The sequence below is a fragment of the Balaenoptera borealis genome, assembly GCF_965194805.1.
Source record: "Balaenoptera borealis genome assembly, chromosome: 6".
Lineage (NCBI taxonomy): Eukaryota > Metazoa > Chordata > Mammalia > Artiodactyla > Balaenopteridae > Balaenoptera > Balaenoptera borealis.
Window position 1 is genome coordinate 37,866,638 of NC_138863.1, and position 17,614 is coordinate 37,884,251.

At 41.7% G+C, this 17,614-nt stretch overlaps 1 protein-coding gene across 1 annotated transcript in view; it reads left to right on the forward strand.

The window, feature by feature from the left end:
* The window catches only part of RFTN2 (raftlin family member 2), a 73,164-nt gene that overhangs the window by 37,964 nt on the left and 17,586 nt on the right, over nt 1-17,614 (forward strand). The window contains exons 7-8 of the mRNA XM_082397377.1: nt 168-271; nt 17,527-17,605. Of these exons, the coding sequence (XP_082253503.1) occupies nt 168-271; nt 17,527-17,605 (183 nt within the window). The remainder of the gene's footprint in view (nt 1-167; nt 272-17,526; nt 17,606-17,614) is intronic.

Below are 17,614 nucleotides of genomic sequence, written 5' to 3' on the forward strand. Positions count from 1 at the left end.
GAAGGCAGAGGGAGCAGAAAAGAAGCCCAGGAAGACTGCAGCCGGTGAAATTGCACTTAATGGAGCGTGAACTCCCCTTATCCTAACACTTCTCGCCCTCATTGTCATCACTTGTGTAGCTGGTTGTCTTTGTCATTAGACTATGAACTCTGTGCTTATTCACACAGGGCTGTGAAATCAAAACGGATTATGGCCCTCTGCTGCACACTCTGGCTGAGTTTGGATGGCTCCTGACAAGCGTGTTGCCTACACCTATACTGAGACATGACAGGTAAAGCCAAAAGTATCCTGACACACTCTCATCTCATCGTAAAATAGAGTTCATCTGTTAGATAATTCAACCTAACAATGCTTATTTAATGCCTACAAAAAGCATTTCACTGAACTTCTAATCTGATTCCATGTGCCTTGGAGATCAACAAATCTAACCCCCTCGAGTTATATACATCCCTCAGTATTCATAAGGGATTTGTTCCAGGACCCCCATGGATACCAAAATCCGGGATGCTCAAGTCCCTTATATAAAGTGGCATAGTATTTGCATATAACCTGCACACATCCTCCCGTATACTTTCAATCATCTCTAGATTACTTATAATACCTACACAATGTAAATGCTATGTACAAAGTTGCTGGAAAATTCAAGTTTTGCTTTTTGGAACTTTCTGGAACTGTTTTTTCAAATATTTTCCATCAACAGTTGGCTGAATCTGAACTGCAGATACAGAGGGCTGACTGTGTATGTACAAGCTATTAATTGCATCTCCTTCCCAAAGGCATATGAGCTCATGATGACAGAGCCAGAGCAGGGGCAAGGTAGACCAACTCCCAACTCCGTGCTGCTTCCAGCACTCAGAAGGCTGCCTCCCTCCTCACAGGCTGTACTACTATACCTTCTTTTTTCCAACTTGAGATTCCGATTCTTCCCTAGAGTGAAGATTGAGCCCATATGAATCTGCAAACAGAAAATACAGCCCCCTCTGTAGGACCCTTTGTCCTGCTCTTCTGCACTGCCTGTGTGAAACTGCCTTCAGGCCAGCACGCAGCTGGGGTTAGGGATGCAGTGAGGCCCCGAGCGCGGGATGGAGGGGCGTCAGTGCTTCTGCTTCCATTCCTCCCCTCCAGTGTGGGGGGTGAGCTTTCCCCTGAAGCATGGACTTGTCAGCTATTTCCACTAAAATAAATACCTACATTAGAACCAAAATGCCAACACTTCACAAGTACCGGCTTTTTCTTTTCTCCTTTTCCTGGGAAAGGAAAAGATTGAGTTGTTATTTTTTGTTTGTTTGTCAGGAAAGAGAGAGAGAGACCAATGAAGCCCTCTGTATAAAGTGCTTTGCTATGCCTTGGACTCAGAAACGTTCCCTCTGCCCTGTTTGGCATCCAGAAAATGACTCACTGACAAGGCTGCCCTTCCTGGCTGGTACTACCTGCAGAGGACAGTAGAGTAGAGGACAATAAAGGGCCTTCCCTTTAAGCAGAGTCGACCACGGTTTAACACTGATGGTCACGTATAGCGAAGGGAAGCAGCTCCCCTCTCCTCAGTCTCATCCACCCTTTAGTTTAGCAACTTTACCCCTGGCCAGTAACCCTACCTCCCCACAGACTTTAAAAACATTTGATTGACATGGCTCTATAATAAAGCCACACCTCCTTCAGGTGGAGAGAGGGATAAAAGTGGATACAGAGTAAAGACACTCAAGCTTTAAAAGGAGGGGTTAGAAGTAAGCAAAGCAATTCATCTGCTTGTCTTCTCAGAGATTTATTGGTCACTGTTCTCAAACTGTGAGTGACAACTCTCTGAATTATTACCCAACTTTTAAAAATCTGTGACATACCTGTCAGACCACAGTACAGCAGAAATTCTCAAGATCTGGTCTTCAGACCAAGCACTATGAATACTCTGGAGTGCCTAGGAACATACACGTGCCAGAGGCTCACCCCAATGGGACAGTCAGAAGCTTTGAGGGTAGGGTCCATGAATCTCCATTTTCACAAGCTTCAGAAGCTCATCAACATTTGAGGATCTTTGCAGGAGAGAGAGAAAGAAATTCCACTTCGCTGCCACCCCTCATCTTCCATCTGCCAAGCCATTGGTCTATCCCACTCCCCACCCTCCCTCAGAATAACTTGTGTATTTGGCCTCCTCACCTCTTTTCGGTGGTTCTCCTAGGTGTACATTTAGGGTTTCATTGGCCCATTATAGTTAACCCTTCCTAAAAGTGCTCTGAGTTCTGAACCTTTCGTGTTCCTTTTTCCCCAGTGAAAAATGTATTTTTCATTCCTCCCTCCTATTCACTCAGGGCTTCTGTTCCCATGAGTCTAAATATTTCCTAAAGTGCTGTGAATGACTCACTAGGCACTAGATTAGACGGCAAGACAAACAGGCTGGATGCTGAGCCACAGAACACAGGCTGGCACCCCTTGAGCATCTCCTGCTTGGTTTGGGAATGAGAACAAGACTGAGACCAAAGGTGGGAAGGAAGAGGTCTCAGGTATACTGTGATGGGGAAGGGTGGAGGAGCCTGGAGCCATGCTTGGCTCGGCCACCTTGTCCTGCGTGTCAAACTGCGTCAGGTCACAGGCTGGACCAAGTGATTAGGAGGCTCACTGGCGTGAGGAGTGGCTGTATGTTATCCTTGGAGCAGAGGTAGCACCACTGCCTCGCCACCATCCCCAGCTTCTTCAGTACCCCTGATATCCACCAAGACACTGTGGAGGCAGAGTGGACCTTTCAGGCCCTCCTTGTGAAGGCTTATCTTATGTGCAATTAAATTAGCAAAGGGGCAGGAATTCCCTGGCAGTCCAGTGGTTAGGACTCAGCGCTTTCACTGCGGTGGCCCAGGTTCAAACCCTGGTCAGGGAACTAGGGTCCCACAAGCCGTGTGGGGCACAGCCAAAAAAGGGAAAAAAAATTAGCAAAGGGGCTACCAGGACCCTCCAAGGCCCTGCAGCCAGCAGCCTCGTCACCCAGCCCCACCCACCAGTGTCTGGCACAAACCTCCACACAAGGCAGGGCCTTTTTATTCTTGTCCAAATATGCTGTCCCTATGACAGTCACATGCTCGTCTTAGCTGCTTCAGTACACACAGGATAGTAGTCACCTTCAGCCAGGTCATCTTCTTTTTTTTTTTTTTTTCACATGGAAAGTAAACATTTCTCATCATTTAATGCCACTATATATAATAACTATAAAATAACCAATGATAAAAGGCTAATACATATTTTTCCAGACTCTTTTCTAATCTAGAAGGTTGTGAATTCTTAAGAGACAGCATCCAGAAGAACTGACCCTGATACTGTGAACTATGGAACATTTTTCTGGTAAACTGCAAGAGTTCTCTGGGTTTCTTCCTGCCAGGGGACCCCTCAGGGATGCAGGGCTGTAGGGCAGGTACCACCATACTTTCCACCACCAACTTTTTCGTGCAGGTGATATCAGGTAAAAAGGAACACCAAGGGCAACTTCTGGTAAACCCTTCTTTGCACCATAGTCCTGTCCTGCGGAATTTGGGGTTTGAGACGTGGTTTTCTTCTCTTTTTCCTCTTCATCCATTTTGTCCCCTTGCTGCAGCTCCATGTCTTTCTTTGTCTTATTTTTCCCTTTAATACACTCTTCAGATGGACTGATTGCTTCCTCAAAGATGGTTCATAATTTCTGTGAGTTCATGGACCACAACCAGCATTCTTTCATGAGCCAGGTCATCTTTAAATGTAAATAAAAATATTACGTGCGGTTCATCTTGGTCCAGGTGGGGGATATTGCCTAAAAGTTTTTAGTTTCTGAAACTAGAAGAATGGTCCAGGCTTTGAGCTAAGCAGATCTCATTTGAATTATACCTTCACCATTCACCAGCCATATGATTTTGGGAACCTCTTTAAGTCTCAGTTTCCTCATCTGGAAAATGATACAATAATATCAACTTCACTGGATTATCTTAATGATTAAGCAAGATAATGCAGGGCCTGTGCATACTAGGCTAATAAATTAGAGCTATTATACAGGATTTAATCCTTTCACAGAACCAAAATCCCTAAGAAGTTGAAGCCAATTGTAAAAGCATGATGGCTTGGCCTGTCCTAAATCAGGATATTTCAGAAAATGTCAATACTGTAGTTCACTGTATACAAAATCAGCCCTGAGTATTACAAGCCAATAAAAGGGACAGAAATAAATAATGACGCTATAAAGATACATTGCTTACACCTTATGCTCATACCCAGAAAAACTAATGTTATCATCTTTCTTTTTGGGCCCACATGTCTTAAGACATAACTTAGCACTACTGCCAGTGAAAACTTTCTTCCTTAAATATTTTTGACTCATATACAACAATAATGTCTTAAGTAATTTCAATTTTTTCTACTCTTCTATCACCTAAGCCATAACTTGCATGGTCTCTACGTAATGTATTTTCCTCTCATTTCTTTCCTTATGCAAATATATCCTGTTAGATATAGAAGACAAACTTGTGGTTACCAAAGGGGAGAGGGAAAGAGGGAGGAACAAATTAGGCGTATGGGATTAACAGATACAAACTGCTACATTTAAAATAGATAAGCAACAGGGATATACTGTATAGCACAGGGAATTATACCTGTTACCCGAAAACTGGGTTCTCCTCCTGGTAGGTGTCAAGCCAAAATATACAACCAAGCCAAGATCAGGAGAAGGAAGGATTTATTACTTGCAGCAAGTAAGGAGAACATGGAGGATCTTTCCCAAAGCAGTGTTCCCCCGAACAGCAAAACTAGGGGAGTTTCAAGCTAAGGGTACATGTGTATTCATGAAGGGGCTGGAGCAGAGGAGAATTCTGCATAGAATTGGGGGGAAGGTTAACCAGAGTCTAAGCATTAGTTGGTTGAAGTCACAAGAGTCAGAAAAGGTCAACATCATCATTCCTTAGGTTCTGACCAGGCTGGGGTCATAGCCTGTAGTTACCATACTCCACCTGGGTGGGGCCTTAGTTCCTGCAGAACTCAAAGTTCTGTATCAGATTGTTATGGACATCCCTTGAGGAGGACCTAGGACTATTTTGTTGCTGAATTCTTGTTTCATGAATGCTTTTCATTTGTTCCTGCATTCCTTTTTTCTCTTAAGATCATTATTTGCTGAGACCTGTTCAAGGGCAAGCACTGCGTCCAGGCTTAGATCACAAAATGACCTCTCTTATGTCAAGAAAGTTGTGCCTGGTTCTCTTTTTCTGGAGACACCCCCAACCACCCTATCTGCTCACATACTCATTATTTTGTAATAACCTATAATGGAATATAATCCACAAAAATACTAAATCACTGTTCTGTACACCTGAAACTAACACAGTATTATAAAGCAACTAGACTTCAATAAAAACAAACAAATATATCCTGTTATCAGATTGCATAAAGTTGTTTTCCCAGAGTGTCCTTAGGTTAAGGTTGTTGGCTCCATTACCTTAGGCAAGATCATACCACTGAGGTTTAAAGCTGTGTTATCATGGAAACATCAAGATGTGGTAATCTGATACCACTACCTTATTCAAGAGTTATTGTTATCAGCCCTGAAAACTTGCCAGAATCCCTTTTTAATCCTTATCACTACATAATTAATTATACAAATAGGCCCAATCCTTTTCAAAAAAATCAAGGTGAAAATTTACATTAAATTCTTCAGGGCAAATCTGGTAGAGGATCCAATTAGCTGAACAAGCAGCTAATATTGCTGACCTTAAAATAATCTCCAGAAGAAAATGGAAGGAGGAGCCAGAGTTCCCTCTGTTTGGCCACCTCAGATCAGCTCCCCTCTCCCCAGTAATAATCTGGGGTGGGCAGGGAAGGGGGAATGTGCATTTTAACAAGAATCCAAGGTGATTCTGATGCACATGCAGAAATATGGAATTATAACCTAACATTGAAAGAGAAAGCATTTTAGAACACAAGATAGAAGAAAAGTGTACACCCTCATTTATATCTCAGAAGACAGAATTTAAAGGTGGGGGCTTTTGGTACAATAAATCAAGTTATACTGTACAGAGAATATTAAAAAGTCTAGTCATAAAGCACAAGATGTGAATAACAAAAAGAGAAAATTGTCTGCTCACTGTGGTGTCAGGGGCCCCGCCCCCTGTTCCATTTTCTTCAACCCCTGAAGGAAAAGACTCCACAGCCCTGTGGTCACCACAGCTCAGAAGCACTAGAAGTCTTTGCAGTTATTTGAGACGCTTAAGTGCACAAATAAGTTCCTCTAAGTCCCAAGTGGTAGCCAAGGCAGGAATTGCTTATTTATATACAGTAGAGGGAGAGGCGAGGGTTTCACGTTTGGTCCATTTTCATGCCAGTCTCTTCCCTTTCTAATTTAACTTCTGTGGAAACAGTATTGTGTAATTCCATTGTGAGTTAAGCTTGTAGCAGCAATCTTGCAGTGAGCAGCATTTTGATAAGGCCCATGTTTTTTAAAAAATAGTCAATTTGTCTATTACATATACTTCTAGTTACCACACTTCTTCATCTGAACTTAAATTTCTAGCATTTTGTCAGGAGGAGGGGTTGGGAGGAGCTAAATTGTGGAAGTGCCTTTTTTTGTCTTTAACACATGTACTGATATCTGAGAAACAAATGAAGGTCATAAGGCAAAGGAACTTCGTGACTAAGGACTAGCTTACAAAGGTGCAAGCTAAAATTTAATTTTATAATTCTACTTTTAAAAAGTAAAGTTTATTTCATATTTTTAAAATAAATTTATTTATTTATTTTTAATTTTTGGCTGCATTGGGTCTTCGTTGTTGCGCGCGGGCTTTCTCCAGTTGCAGCGAGCAGGGGCTACTCTTCGTTGTGGTGCGCGGGCTTCTCATTGCTGTGGCTTCTCTTGTTGCGGAGCACGGGCTCTAGGCGCGCGGGCTTCGATAGTTGTGGCTCACGGGCTCTAGAGCGCAGGCTCAGTGGTTGGTGGCACACTGGCTTAGTTGCTCCGCGGCATGTGGGATCTTCCCAGACCAGGGCTCGAACCCGTGTCCCCTGCAGTGCCAGGCAGACTCCTAACCACTGCGCCACCAGGGAAGCCCTATTTCATATTTTAAAAGCAGGAATTTACTCATTTATGTCTGAGTTGTGTTACCGAGCAAAGGGCTCATGTGCCCATGGTGCAGAAAGCCAAACTAACAGCGGATGTTTGCAGCAAAGTAAGGGTTTATTTGCAGGGTGCCAAGCAAGGAGAACATGCTCCAAAGACCCGAACTCCCCGATGGCTTTCAGGCAAGGGTTTTAAAGACAGTGTTAGGAGAGAGGGTTGTAGGGTGCATGATCAGCTCGTGGACCTTCTGATTGGTTGGCGGTGAGGTAACAGGGCGATGTCTTGGGAATCTCAACCTTCTGGTTCCAACCAGTCTGGGGTCTCCCTGCTTGTGGTCAGCATGTGGCCACCATCCTCCACCTGGGTGGGTGGGGGGTCTTAATTTCTACAGAACAACTTAAAGATATGCATCAGGTATCCCTTCTGGAGGAACTAGGAGTCCTGTGCCTCTTGTCCTAATCTTTAACTGCTTGTGTCTGACCTTTAGAACTCAGGAAAGACCTAGAAAACTAAAGCATTTTGTTCTACAAACAAGAAACAGGGGGCTTCCCTGGTGGCGCAGTGGTTGAGAATCCGCCTGCCAATGCAGGGGACACGGATTCGAGCCCTGGTCCGGGAAGATCCCACATGCCGCGGAGCAACTGGGCCCGTGAGCCACAATTGCTGAGCCTGCGCGTCTGGAGCCTGTGCTCCGCAACAAGAGAGGCCGCGATAGTGAAGAGGCCCGCGCATCGCGGTGAAGAGTGACCCCCGCTTGCCGCAACTAGAGAAAGCCCTCGCACAGAAACGAAGACGCAACACAGCCAAAAATAAATATAAAAATAAATAAATAAATAAAAAATTACTATTAAAAAAAAAAAGAAAGAAACAGGGGACACAGAGGGGCTTTTGTACCTGAGAAGGCCCCACAGGGTCCTGCTTGGTTTCAACCCCCCCTTTTCTTTTTTTTTCTTATAGATTTATTTTATTTATTTATTTGTTTGTTTGTTTGTTTTTTGGCTGCATTGGGTCATCGTTGCTGTGCGCGGGCTTTCTCTAGTTGCGGCGAGCGGGGGCTACTCTTCGTTGTGGTGCGCGGGCTTCTCATTGCGGTGGCTTTTCTTGTTGTGGAGCATGGCCTCTAGGTGCGTGGGCTTCAGTAGTTGTGGCTCGCAGGCTCTAGAGCGCAGGCTCAGTGGTTGTGGCGCACGGGCTTAGTTGCTCCACGGCATGTGGGATCTTCCCGGACCAGGGCTCGAAGCTGTGTCCCCTGCATTGGCAGGCGGATTCTTAACCACTGCACCACCAGGGAAGCCCCCCCACTCCCCGCCACGCCTTTCCTTGATATGCCTCAGTCCTGAGGGGAACAGGGTTGGGACAAGAAAACGAATAATGTTTTGGATAGAGAAATTATCATAAACTCAGTAAGGGAACTCAGTTTTAAACTATGGCAATTAATTAATGTATAAGATGATGCAAAACTAATCAGAAAATACAAATTAACCTAACAATTTTGTTTTCTCTAGTCTAATGGATTTTGAAGCCATAAATGGAATCTGTTTATAAGATTTTTATTTCACAAGTGATTAAGCAGTTGCAAATAAGCCACTCATTTGAAACCAACTCAGTTTGTATTCAAACCGATTCACATTCTTGCATTTTATTTTAAACAGAAAGTTCTTTCAGGTCAACTCAAATATTTATTGAGTGCCTGGTATGTATAAGGCAGTATTTTACCCACTCAAGGGGCAGACCCTGGCTTGAACTCTAGGAACTCATAATCTACTTGGAGAGACAATACAGTCACAAATAACGAATGTGGAACAGCGGTCTAGAGCATATATTCTCAATAGAGGTGACATTGCCACTAGGGGGTGAAAACTGGTTATGGGGGAGGTGAAAACATCTTAGATATTACAAAGGTTTGTGGCCCTCCAAAAGGTCACAGTACATAGACAGATACATGGCATATCTTTGTTATTAAAATTTAATGGGGCAAGGGGAAGGAATTCGGGAGAAAATGTATAAAAAGGCTCCTTGGGGAAGCAATAGTGAAAAAAGAGTTGAGTGTAAGGCAGGTGAATATGGTAGAGGACATCAGTGAAAGAGGAGAAGGAGGTCTGTGGAGGCTGAGAAGTCTGAGGGGCAGGCACTGTTAAGAAAGAATAGAGCTTCCAAAAGTAGTTTTAGAGAGAAAATTCCTGGTGGCAGATAGGGCTAACCAGGAACAATAAGCAGGTGTCATCTCACACAGCAGCACTGGTCTGTGGGTAGTGGCTGCCTAAACACCATAAAAACAAGGATTCTAAAACCAGGATCAGCAGAAAAGAATGTGATCAGATGTCTGCTATGAGCACAGAAGGTGTAAAGTGTAAGTATGAATACCACGAAGTATTTCCTCTTTCTGGCAACCATAGCACATAGCAGAGTCAGCAAAGTGCAGCATATATTCAAGGAAAAGTAGGTACAGGTGAATGAATTCCTAAAGACCTCTCCTAATTTAAAACTCATAGGTCTAACAAAAAAGAAACAGACTCACACAGATACAGAGAACTAGTGGATACCAGTAGGGAGAGGGGAGGGGGAGGGGGAGGGGGAAGGGGAGAGGGGGAGGGGAGGGGGAGGGGCAAGCTAGAGGTAGGGGATTAAGAGGTACAACTACGACATATAAAATAAATAAGTTGCAAGGATATATTGTACAGCACAAGGAATATAGCCAAGTTATTTTATAATAACTATAAATGGAGTATAGCCTTTAAAAATTGTGAATCACTCTGTTGTACACCTGAAACTTATATAATATTGTACATCAACTATACCTCAATTAAAAAAAAAAAATAGAATTCAAGACAGATTTTACCAAAACAATAAATGTAAAAGGGGAGGGAGCATTTTTATCATGCATAAATCCACAACAACTCTCCTACACATCAGCATTACATATACTCTTAAAACAATTTTGTTAATAAAACACACATATAGAAAGTACATAAAACACAAACGTGCATAATTATAATTATACAAACACTTGTGTAATTACCACTGGGCAAGACAGAGAATATTGCTGGCACCCTAGAAGTACCCCATGTGTTTCCCTATCACACCCACTCCCTTCACGCAGAGGCAATATTACCCCAACTTTTAAGATAATCACTTCCTTATTTTGCCTAATAGTCTTACCACTCACCTTTGAATCCCTAAATAGTACTATTTAGTTTTGCCTGTTTTGAATTTTTTAAAATGGAATTATATATATTCTTTCACACGTTGCTTCTTTCACTTAACATTGTAAGATTACAAACAACTATGTATAAAATAAGTAAGCAACAAGGATATATTGTGCAGCACAGGGAAATATAGCCATTATTTTGCAGTAACTTTAAATGGAGTACAACCTATAAAACTATTGAATTGCTATGTTGTACACCTGAAACTAATATAATATTGTCATATAATCAACTATACTTCAATAAATAAATTAATAAAATTTTAAAAATTAAATTAAAAAAAGAAGCATTGTAAGATTTATCCATGTTGTGTGTAGGTATTTGTTTATCTATTCTGCTGCTGATGGTTTGGTTGCCTCCAGGCGCTGGCTGTGACAAGCATGCTGTCCTGAACTTGAGGACACGTGCCTGAGTTTCTCAAGGGTGTAGACCAGGAAGTGGAATTGCTGGCTCACAGGGCACTTCTTTAGCTTTATTAGATATAAATGCCAGACTCTTTCCAACTAGAATATTGCAGCTTACTCTCCCACCAACAGGATGTGAAAGTTCCCATTGCTCCAACAAAAAAATTGGTCGTACTTTTAAATTTTGTCATTCTGGTAACTGTATATACAGTATGATCTCAGGATGGTTTTAGTTTGTATTTACCTAATTGCTACTAAAATTGAGCGCGTTTTCATATGTTTATACCACTGAGATTTTTCTTTTGTCAAGTACCTGTTTAAATCTTTTGCCCACATTTAAAATTGTACTTATAGGAGTTTTTAAATATACGTTGGATGAGACTTTTTATTTGTTACGTGTGTTGCAATGAACTCTCTGATTCTGTGGCTCGTCTTTTTACTCTCTTTATGATGTCTTTCGATTAGCAGAAGTTTTTAATTTTAAAATATGCAAATATATCAATTTTTACCCTTTTTTGTGTATTGTTTAAGAAATCTCTCCCTTCACTGAAGCAATGGGGGGAGGCAAGGAGTGAATTGTTTTTAAATTTGGGCATAACGTGGGACATTTTAATTTTTTTAATTAACATAAAATTCTGTAAGCTATAGTTATTATAGGCTGATGTGCCTGAGTAATACGTTTTGTGAGGAGGAGAAGGAAGAGCTAAATCTTAAAAGATTCATACTGAATGTCAATGAAATTCGTAGAGGTAAAAAGACCTAGGAAGCCTTTTGTCTTTCCTGCAAGCTTTGCTCACTTGCTATGATTTTTTTTTTTTAAAGCATGTCCTCTGGCATCAGTACATTATCACAGAAACCAAATGCCCGTTAATTCATAAAGTCTTTGATTCTTCAAATGTCTACTGAGCACTATTTTTTTTTAACATCTTTATTGGAGTATAATTGCTTTACAATGGTGTGTTAGTTTCTGCTTTATAACAAAGTGAATCAGCTATACATATACATATATCCCCGTATCTCCTCCCTCTTGCGTCTCCCCCCCACCCACCCTATCCCACCCCTCTAGGTGGTCACAAAGCACCGAGCTGACCTCCCTGTGCTATGCGGCTGCTTCCCACTAGCTATCTGTTTTACATTTGGTAGCATGTATAAGTCCATGCCACTCTCTCACTTCGTCCCAGCTTACCCTTCCCGCTCCCTGTGTCCTTAAGTCCATTCTCTATGTCTGTGTCTTTATCCCTGTCCTGCCCCTAGGTTCTTCAGAACCTTTTTTTTTTTTTTTAGATTCCATATATATGTGTTAGCATATGGTATTTATTTTTCTTTTTCTGGCTTACTTCACTCTGTATGACAGTCTCTGGGTCCATCCACCTTACTACAAATAACTCAATTTCTTTTCTTTTTATGGCTGAGTAATATTCCATTGTATATATGTACCACATCTTCTTTATCCATTTATCTGTCGATGGACACTTAGGTTGCTTCCATGTCCTGGCTATTGTAAATAGAGCTGCAATGAACATTGTGGTACATGACTCTTTTTGAATTATGGTTTTCTCAGGGTATATGCCCAGTAGTGGGATTGCTGGGTCATATGGTAGTTCTATTTTTAGTTTTTTAAGGAACCTCCATACTGTTCTCCATAGTGGCTGTATCAATTCACATTCCCACCAACAGGAGCACTATCTTAAAAGGGGCTTTCTGCTAATTAACGTGGAAGATGCAGAGATAAGGAGACTAGCTTTTCAGGGAGCTTAGACCTAGTAGGAAGGAAACATGTGTACCAGTGACCACTTGATAAATCCCTGCGAAAAGGATTAAGCTCCATGGGAGCCCCGAAAAGGGTGTGTGGCTCTTCAGTTGAGGGATCACTGAAGGCTTTCAGGTCAGTTGAAATGAATCTCAAAAGATGGGCAGGCTGGGAAGAGGAGTGGTGGTGGCATGGGCATTCCAGGTATGAGAATGCCACAAGCAGAAACTCAGCCACGAGCAACTGAGTCGAGGGGGCAATTCCCACAGGCCAATCAAATATGACCTTGGTTTTTATATGTCGAAGAATGTAGAAAGACTCTCTCCCACCTACCCATAAATTCTAAGTCTCCAGCTCTGTTTCAAAGATGCTTGAAATTGTAAGCAAATATTGGACCAAGCAGAAGTTCAACTTGTCCTCATAACTTCCTGCAAAAATAATTTTTAAATTTAAATATCACTAAAGATATCATCAAACCTTGATAGAACTGCTTTTTAGTTTTGTTTTTGTTGCTTGTTTGTTTTTATAAGTAGTACTTATTCACTCTTGTGCAAAACCGAATTCATGGGGACAATTTTTTAAGGCAAAGCTTTCAGTGATTCACTTTTTATGTGGCACTTAAATGCCACAGATCATGAACTTGCTCCTGTCTCTCCTTCCTTTCATCATACTAACACCAGGACCTGTATGTTCTGTTTAAATAGTCTAATTGGCCCAGGAAAAAAATGAACCCTTGTTTTTATTTCTTTTGTTATTGTCCATTACAATTCCTGAACAACATTATAAGCTGAAATGATAACTTGGGGAGATGCTAACATAGAAATCTGGACTTCTGCAAAATAGTCTACATTTATTCATTCATTATAAAGTTGTCCAGTCAGAATGGAATTAAACCAGGCCATTCCTCTCTGTAGTCAGGGCTTCCCTGAGTTCATTCTACACTTGCTGTAGAGATGGTGTGGTATTGTGGAAAGGGGGAAACTAGAGACAATTCATGACAAAACTCTGGGTTTCAATTTCTTTACTCATAAAATGGGGAAAATAATATCTTCTCTGCCCACCTGAAAGGATTGTCATAAGAAACAAATACGCTAATTCACATGGAAAATACTCAGTACACTGAAAGCATTGCACAAATCGAAGTTACTTTTCTTAGTTTAGTCCATGAGATCTTCGTTAGTGGGAAGCCAGGCTTTTTCTTGATTGTCTGTTGATGCCATAGCAAACCCCTCTCCCTTAAAAACACCCAAGTAGAGAGTCTTCTTTTTGTTTTCTTATGAAATGAGTAGAAGAAGGCAGGAAAGGGAGAAGGAAACATTTACTGAGCATCTGCTATGCTCCAGGGTCTGTGCAAAGAACTTTACATCCACCACCTCACTGGTATTATTAGAACCATCTGTGTTTTACAGAAGAGAAACAGGAGGCTCAGAAAGATAGGGTGACTACATCAGCGTCACATAGTTAGCAAGCAACAGGGCTGGGATGCAAACCCAGGGTCAATCTGACTCTAAAGCCATAGATACTATTTCTCGCACACTCCACTGCTTCTCTGATAAACACATCACAGAGAAATGATGTGTCCAAATATTTTGTAGTATAAAGTTGTAGAATCGGTTGAACGCATTTCTCCCCCATCTGTGGCCTGGCTGCTCTGCTTGTGCTGTCAATACAGTCCCTGGCTCGCTCTCCCTGGATATCCCACACTCACGTCTGCCTGCATTGAAGGATGAGCTTATGGGACTCCCCTGGTGGTCCAGTGGCTAAGACTCTGCACTCCAAATGCAGGGGGCCCAGGTTCAATCCCTGGTCAGGGGACTAGATCCCACATGCCACAACTAAGAGCCCACATGCCACAGCTAAAGATCCTGCGTGCCACAACTAAGACCCGGTGCAGCCAAATAAATTAAAAAATTAAAATTAAAAAATAAAAAACAAACAAACAAAGGTTCTTAACTGCCTCTCAGGAAGGTACTAAGTTACTCAGTTAACTAACAGCACTTTTTGGATAAAAATTTCTGTAGGGAATAGGAGATGTAGGCCCTGTCCTCTTAGAGCTTCCAGGAGAGCATTTGAAGTTCTCTCTGGTCCTGTAATGACTTCACCAGGCAAATCCTTTCAGAAACCCATGCTACAGGGGAAATATCCTTTCCAAGCTCAGTAAATAGAGTTACTTCAGGAGCTACTGGAGACTGTGAGTGACTCACTTTCCCTATCAAACAGTGGTCCCTCTGTAAGTCTTCAGACCTCTTTCTCTTTCTGCCATGATTAGATGCTCCAAACCAAAAGGCATTCCACATCTCACAGATGTTCTGAAAATAGCAGGACATATTTTAAATCAGAATGTCCTTTAGAAAACCAGGGACAGAGAGGTCTCAGACGTATTTCAAATTGGGTCTGGCTCTAAGGACCTCCCAAGAGATGGGAAGATGCTAACCTTCCAAAGTCTTACCTGGGCATCCAGAGACTGTCCTAAGATACTCAGCCTTTGAGAAACTGTCTCCACACTTACTGTTTTACCCCATTCATAAAGGTTGAGAAGCCTGCTGTCGGCCAAACATTACACCCTAGTGCGTTCAGACTTGCCCCATCCTATAATCGTTTGGGGAGAATTCACTCCAGGGTCATCCCCAGTCTCTACCCTGACATTCTCCTGCTTCCTATTCAAGAAGAATAATTCTACCCTGATCCCTCCTTCTCATCTTTGAATAGTTCTAGGCCTGGTTCCCTCACGTGATTCTCTACCTGGGTCACACACCTTGAACATTAGCCAGAAACCTCTTCTCTATTCTTGTGTCCCCTTTCCCTTGACTGTTTTGTCTGGAAGATATTCTTGATTCTGAGATATTTTCCTCCCACTTAACCCGCCCCACATTGCATTAAACGAGTGGAGGAACTGGAGGGAAATCCCATTTGCTGTGCTCCTTCCAGGGAAAGGCACCGCGGAGGCTCTTCATACACACTGACTTCTTTAACCATCACAAAGGCCCTGATAGGAAATGTAAGAGAATTTTAAAACTTTGCCAAAGTCACCAGCTATGAGGTGGTATTGTCGGCTATTATTGTAGTGTCAACTGGGGAAAAAAACCCAACACAACATGAGAGCTGTGAGTTTCAGTTTTATTTGGGGACTTACTAAGGACTCTAGCCCAGGATACAGTCTCTCAAAGAGCTCTGAGGAACTGCTCCCAAGAGGTGAGGCGGGCAGGTCAGTATATATATGTGGTGGTTTTTTTTTAATATTTTATTTATTTATTTATTTATTTATTTAGGCTGTGCTGGGTCTTAGTTGCGTCATGTGGGATCTTTAGTTGCGGCATGCAGACGCTTAGCTGTGGCATGCAGACACTTAGCTGCGGCATACATGTGGGATCTAGTTCCCTGACCAGGGATCGAACCCAAGCCCCCTGCATTGGGAGCACAGAGTCTTACCCACTGGACCACCAGGGAAGTCCCTATATATGTAGTTTTGGAGAAGGGTCACGTGCAATCAGGCACACATTTGGTAGAAGGTTAGTCATGAGGAACAGGTATCTCAGTTAATGACGTTAGATCTTTTCTAGGTATGGGAAGATGTAAGAATCCAGGTTCATAAAAAAATTTCTCCTGAAATATTTCTAGCTATGTAAGGGCTTGTTTTCCCAGAGCACCGAGTGCCTCATCCTGATCTTCACCTGAATTCCTCTCACGGTGAATTGTAGGTCAGTGGCTGCAGTGGCTAATGACTTGATTCTTGTAGAACTGGATGGTCGGCAACATTCTTTGTTTTACAGTAGAGTTGAGACTTGAACCCAGGACCCATCTGGTTCCAAAGCCACTGCCCTTTCGTGTATCCTCCCAGCCTCCCAAACAAACCAGCCTGTTCTATACACCGCTAGTCCTTTCCTGTGTCATAACTGACGTCTCCTGGTGATTCAAGTTGTTCCCAAAAGTTAGGGTATATTTCATAGCAAGTCTTTTCTTCTAATCAAAGATTGAGTTGAACTGAAATAAGATTAGACTAGAAGCAGTCCTTTAAAAATAAAGATAAAAAAGAAGCAGTCTCTCATTACCACTTTGTGGGAAGATTTGCGGTTTCTCAAAATTCAATAGTATCAGTAAGTTTGGGATTTTCAAATGGTGTGGGGTTAACCACTAGGGCCAGAGTTTCAATGTTGCATTTGTTTTCCAGAAAAGGAGTTCAGCATAAAATGCAGCTAATAGTGAGGTTTTGTTTGGGTTTTTTGCATAATAAAAGTCGTAACTGAGCAACATTAACTACAGACACTCCTCCCCATAAATCCATGGAGACTCTGTGAAAAGCATTTCAGAGAAATCCAAACCCCAAGTAGTCTTTGGCAAGGGGTAATTTGCCATGATGGTAGTTAAATAAGGAGAATATTGAGTAGCTGACTACAAAGAAGCATCTGAAAATGAAAATAGCTGTGGCTGAAGTCCCTCAATGGAAAGTGTATATAAAATTTCTCACACGTGGCAGCCCAAACTGGTCTCTTCTTTTTATGAGACAAATTTGACAATGCAGACCAAGGAGCTTAAATCATACCCTTTTGGCCTAATGATCCCACTCCTGAGAATTTATCTCAAGGAAATAAGTCATAAAGAATAAGGAAGACTGTACATATTTCTATAGCAGCATTATTTATAATTAGCAGAAAACTGGAAACAGTTTAATTTTACAATAATAAAGGAAAGGCTTAGTACATTTTGGTATCTTAATTCTTCGGGATATCATGCAGCTATTAAGAATATCATCCTAGTGTACAAACAAGAAAAAGGATAAGCATAGAATACAGAATGCAAATACACAGAAGTTATAGACATGCAGAAATACACATGTTGATAAAGAGTAGGAGGTGACACAAAGAGATGAAACTAAGTATGTTAGTACAGTGAGATTACAAGTTTTAAACATTAAAATTTTCTTTTGTAACGACCATATTTAGTTTTTAGGGATTTTTTTTTCCCTGTTTTATCTGCTTCAACTTATATAGAATCATATTCATAATTATTGTTGGATCAGAAGATTATTCTACAAAGGACACATGGGGAACATTCTAGCCAAGTGTGAAATATAGAGAATTACTAATTTACAAATACTAATGCTATTGTTTTAATTTGCAGTGAAGGGAATTTGGCTACAAAGCAAGTTGTGTTCCTTCAGAGACCAGTTATGTGGAATTCAGCCGCTCAAACACCGGAAGTGAGTAAA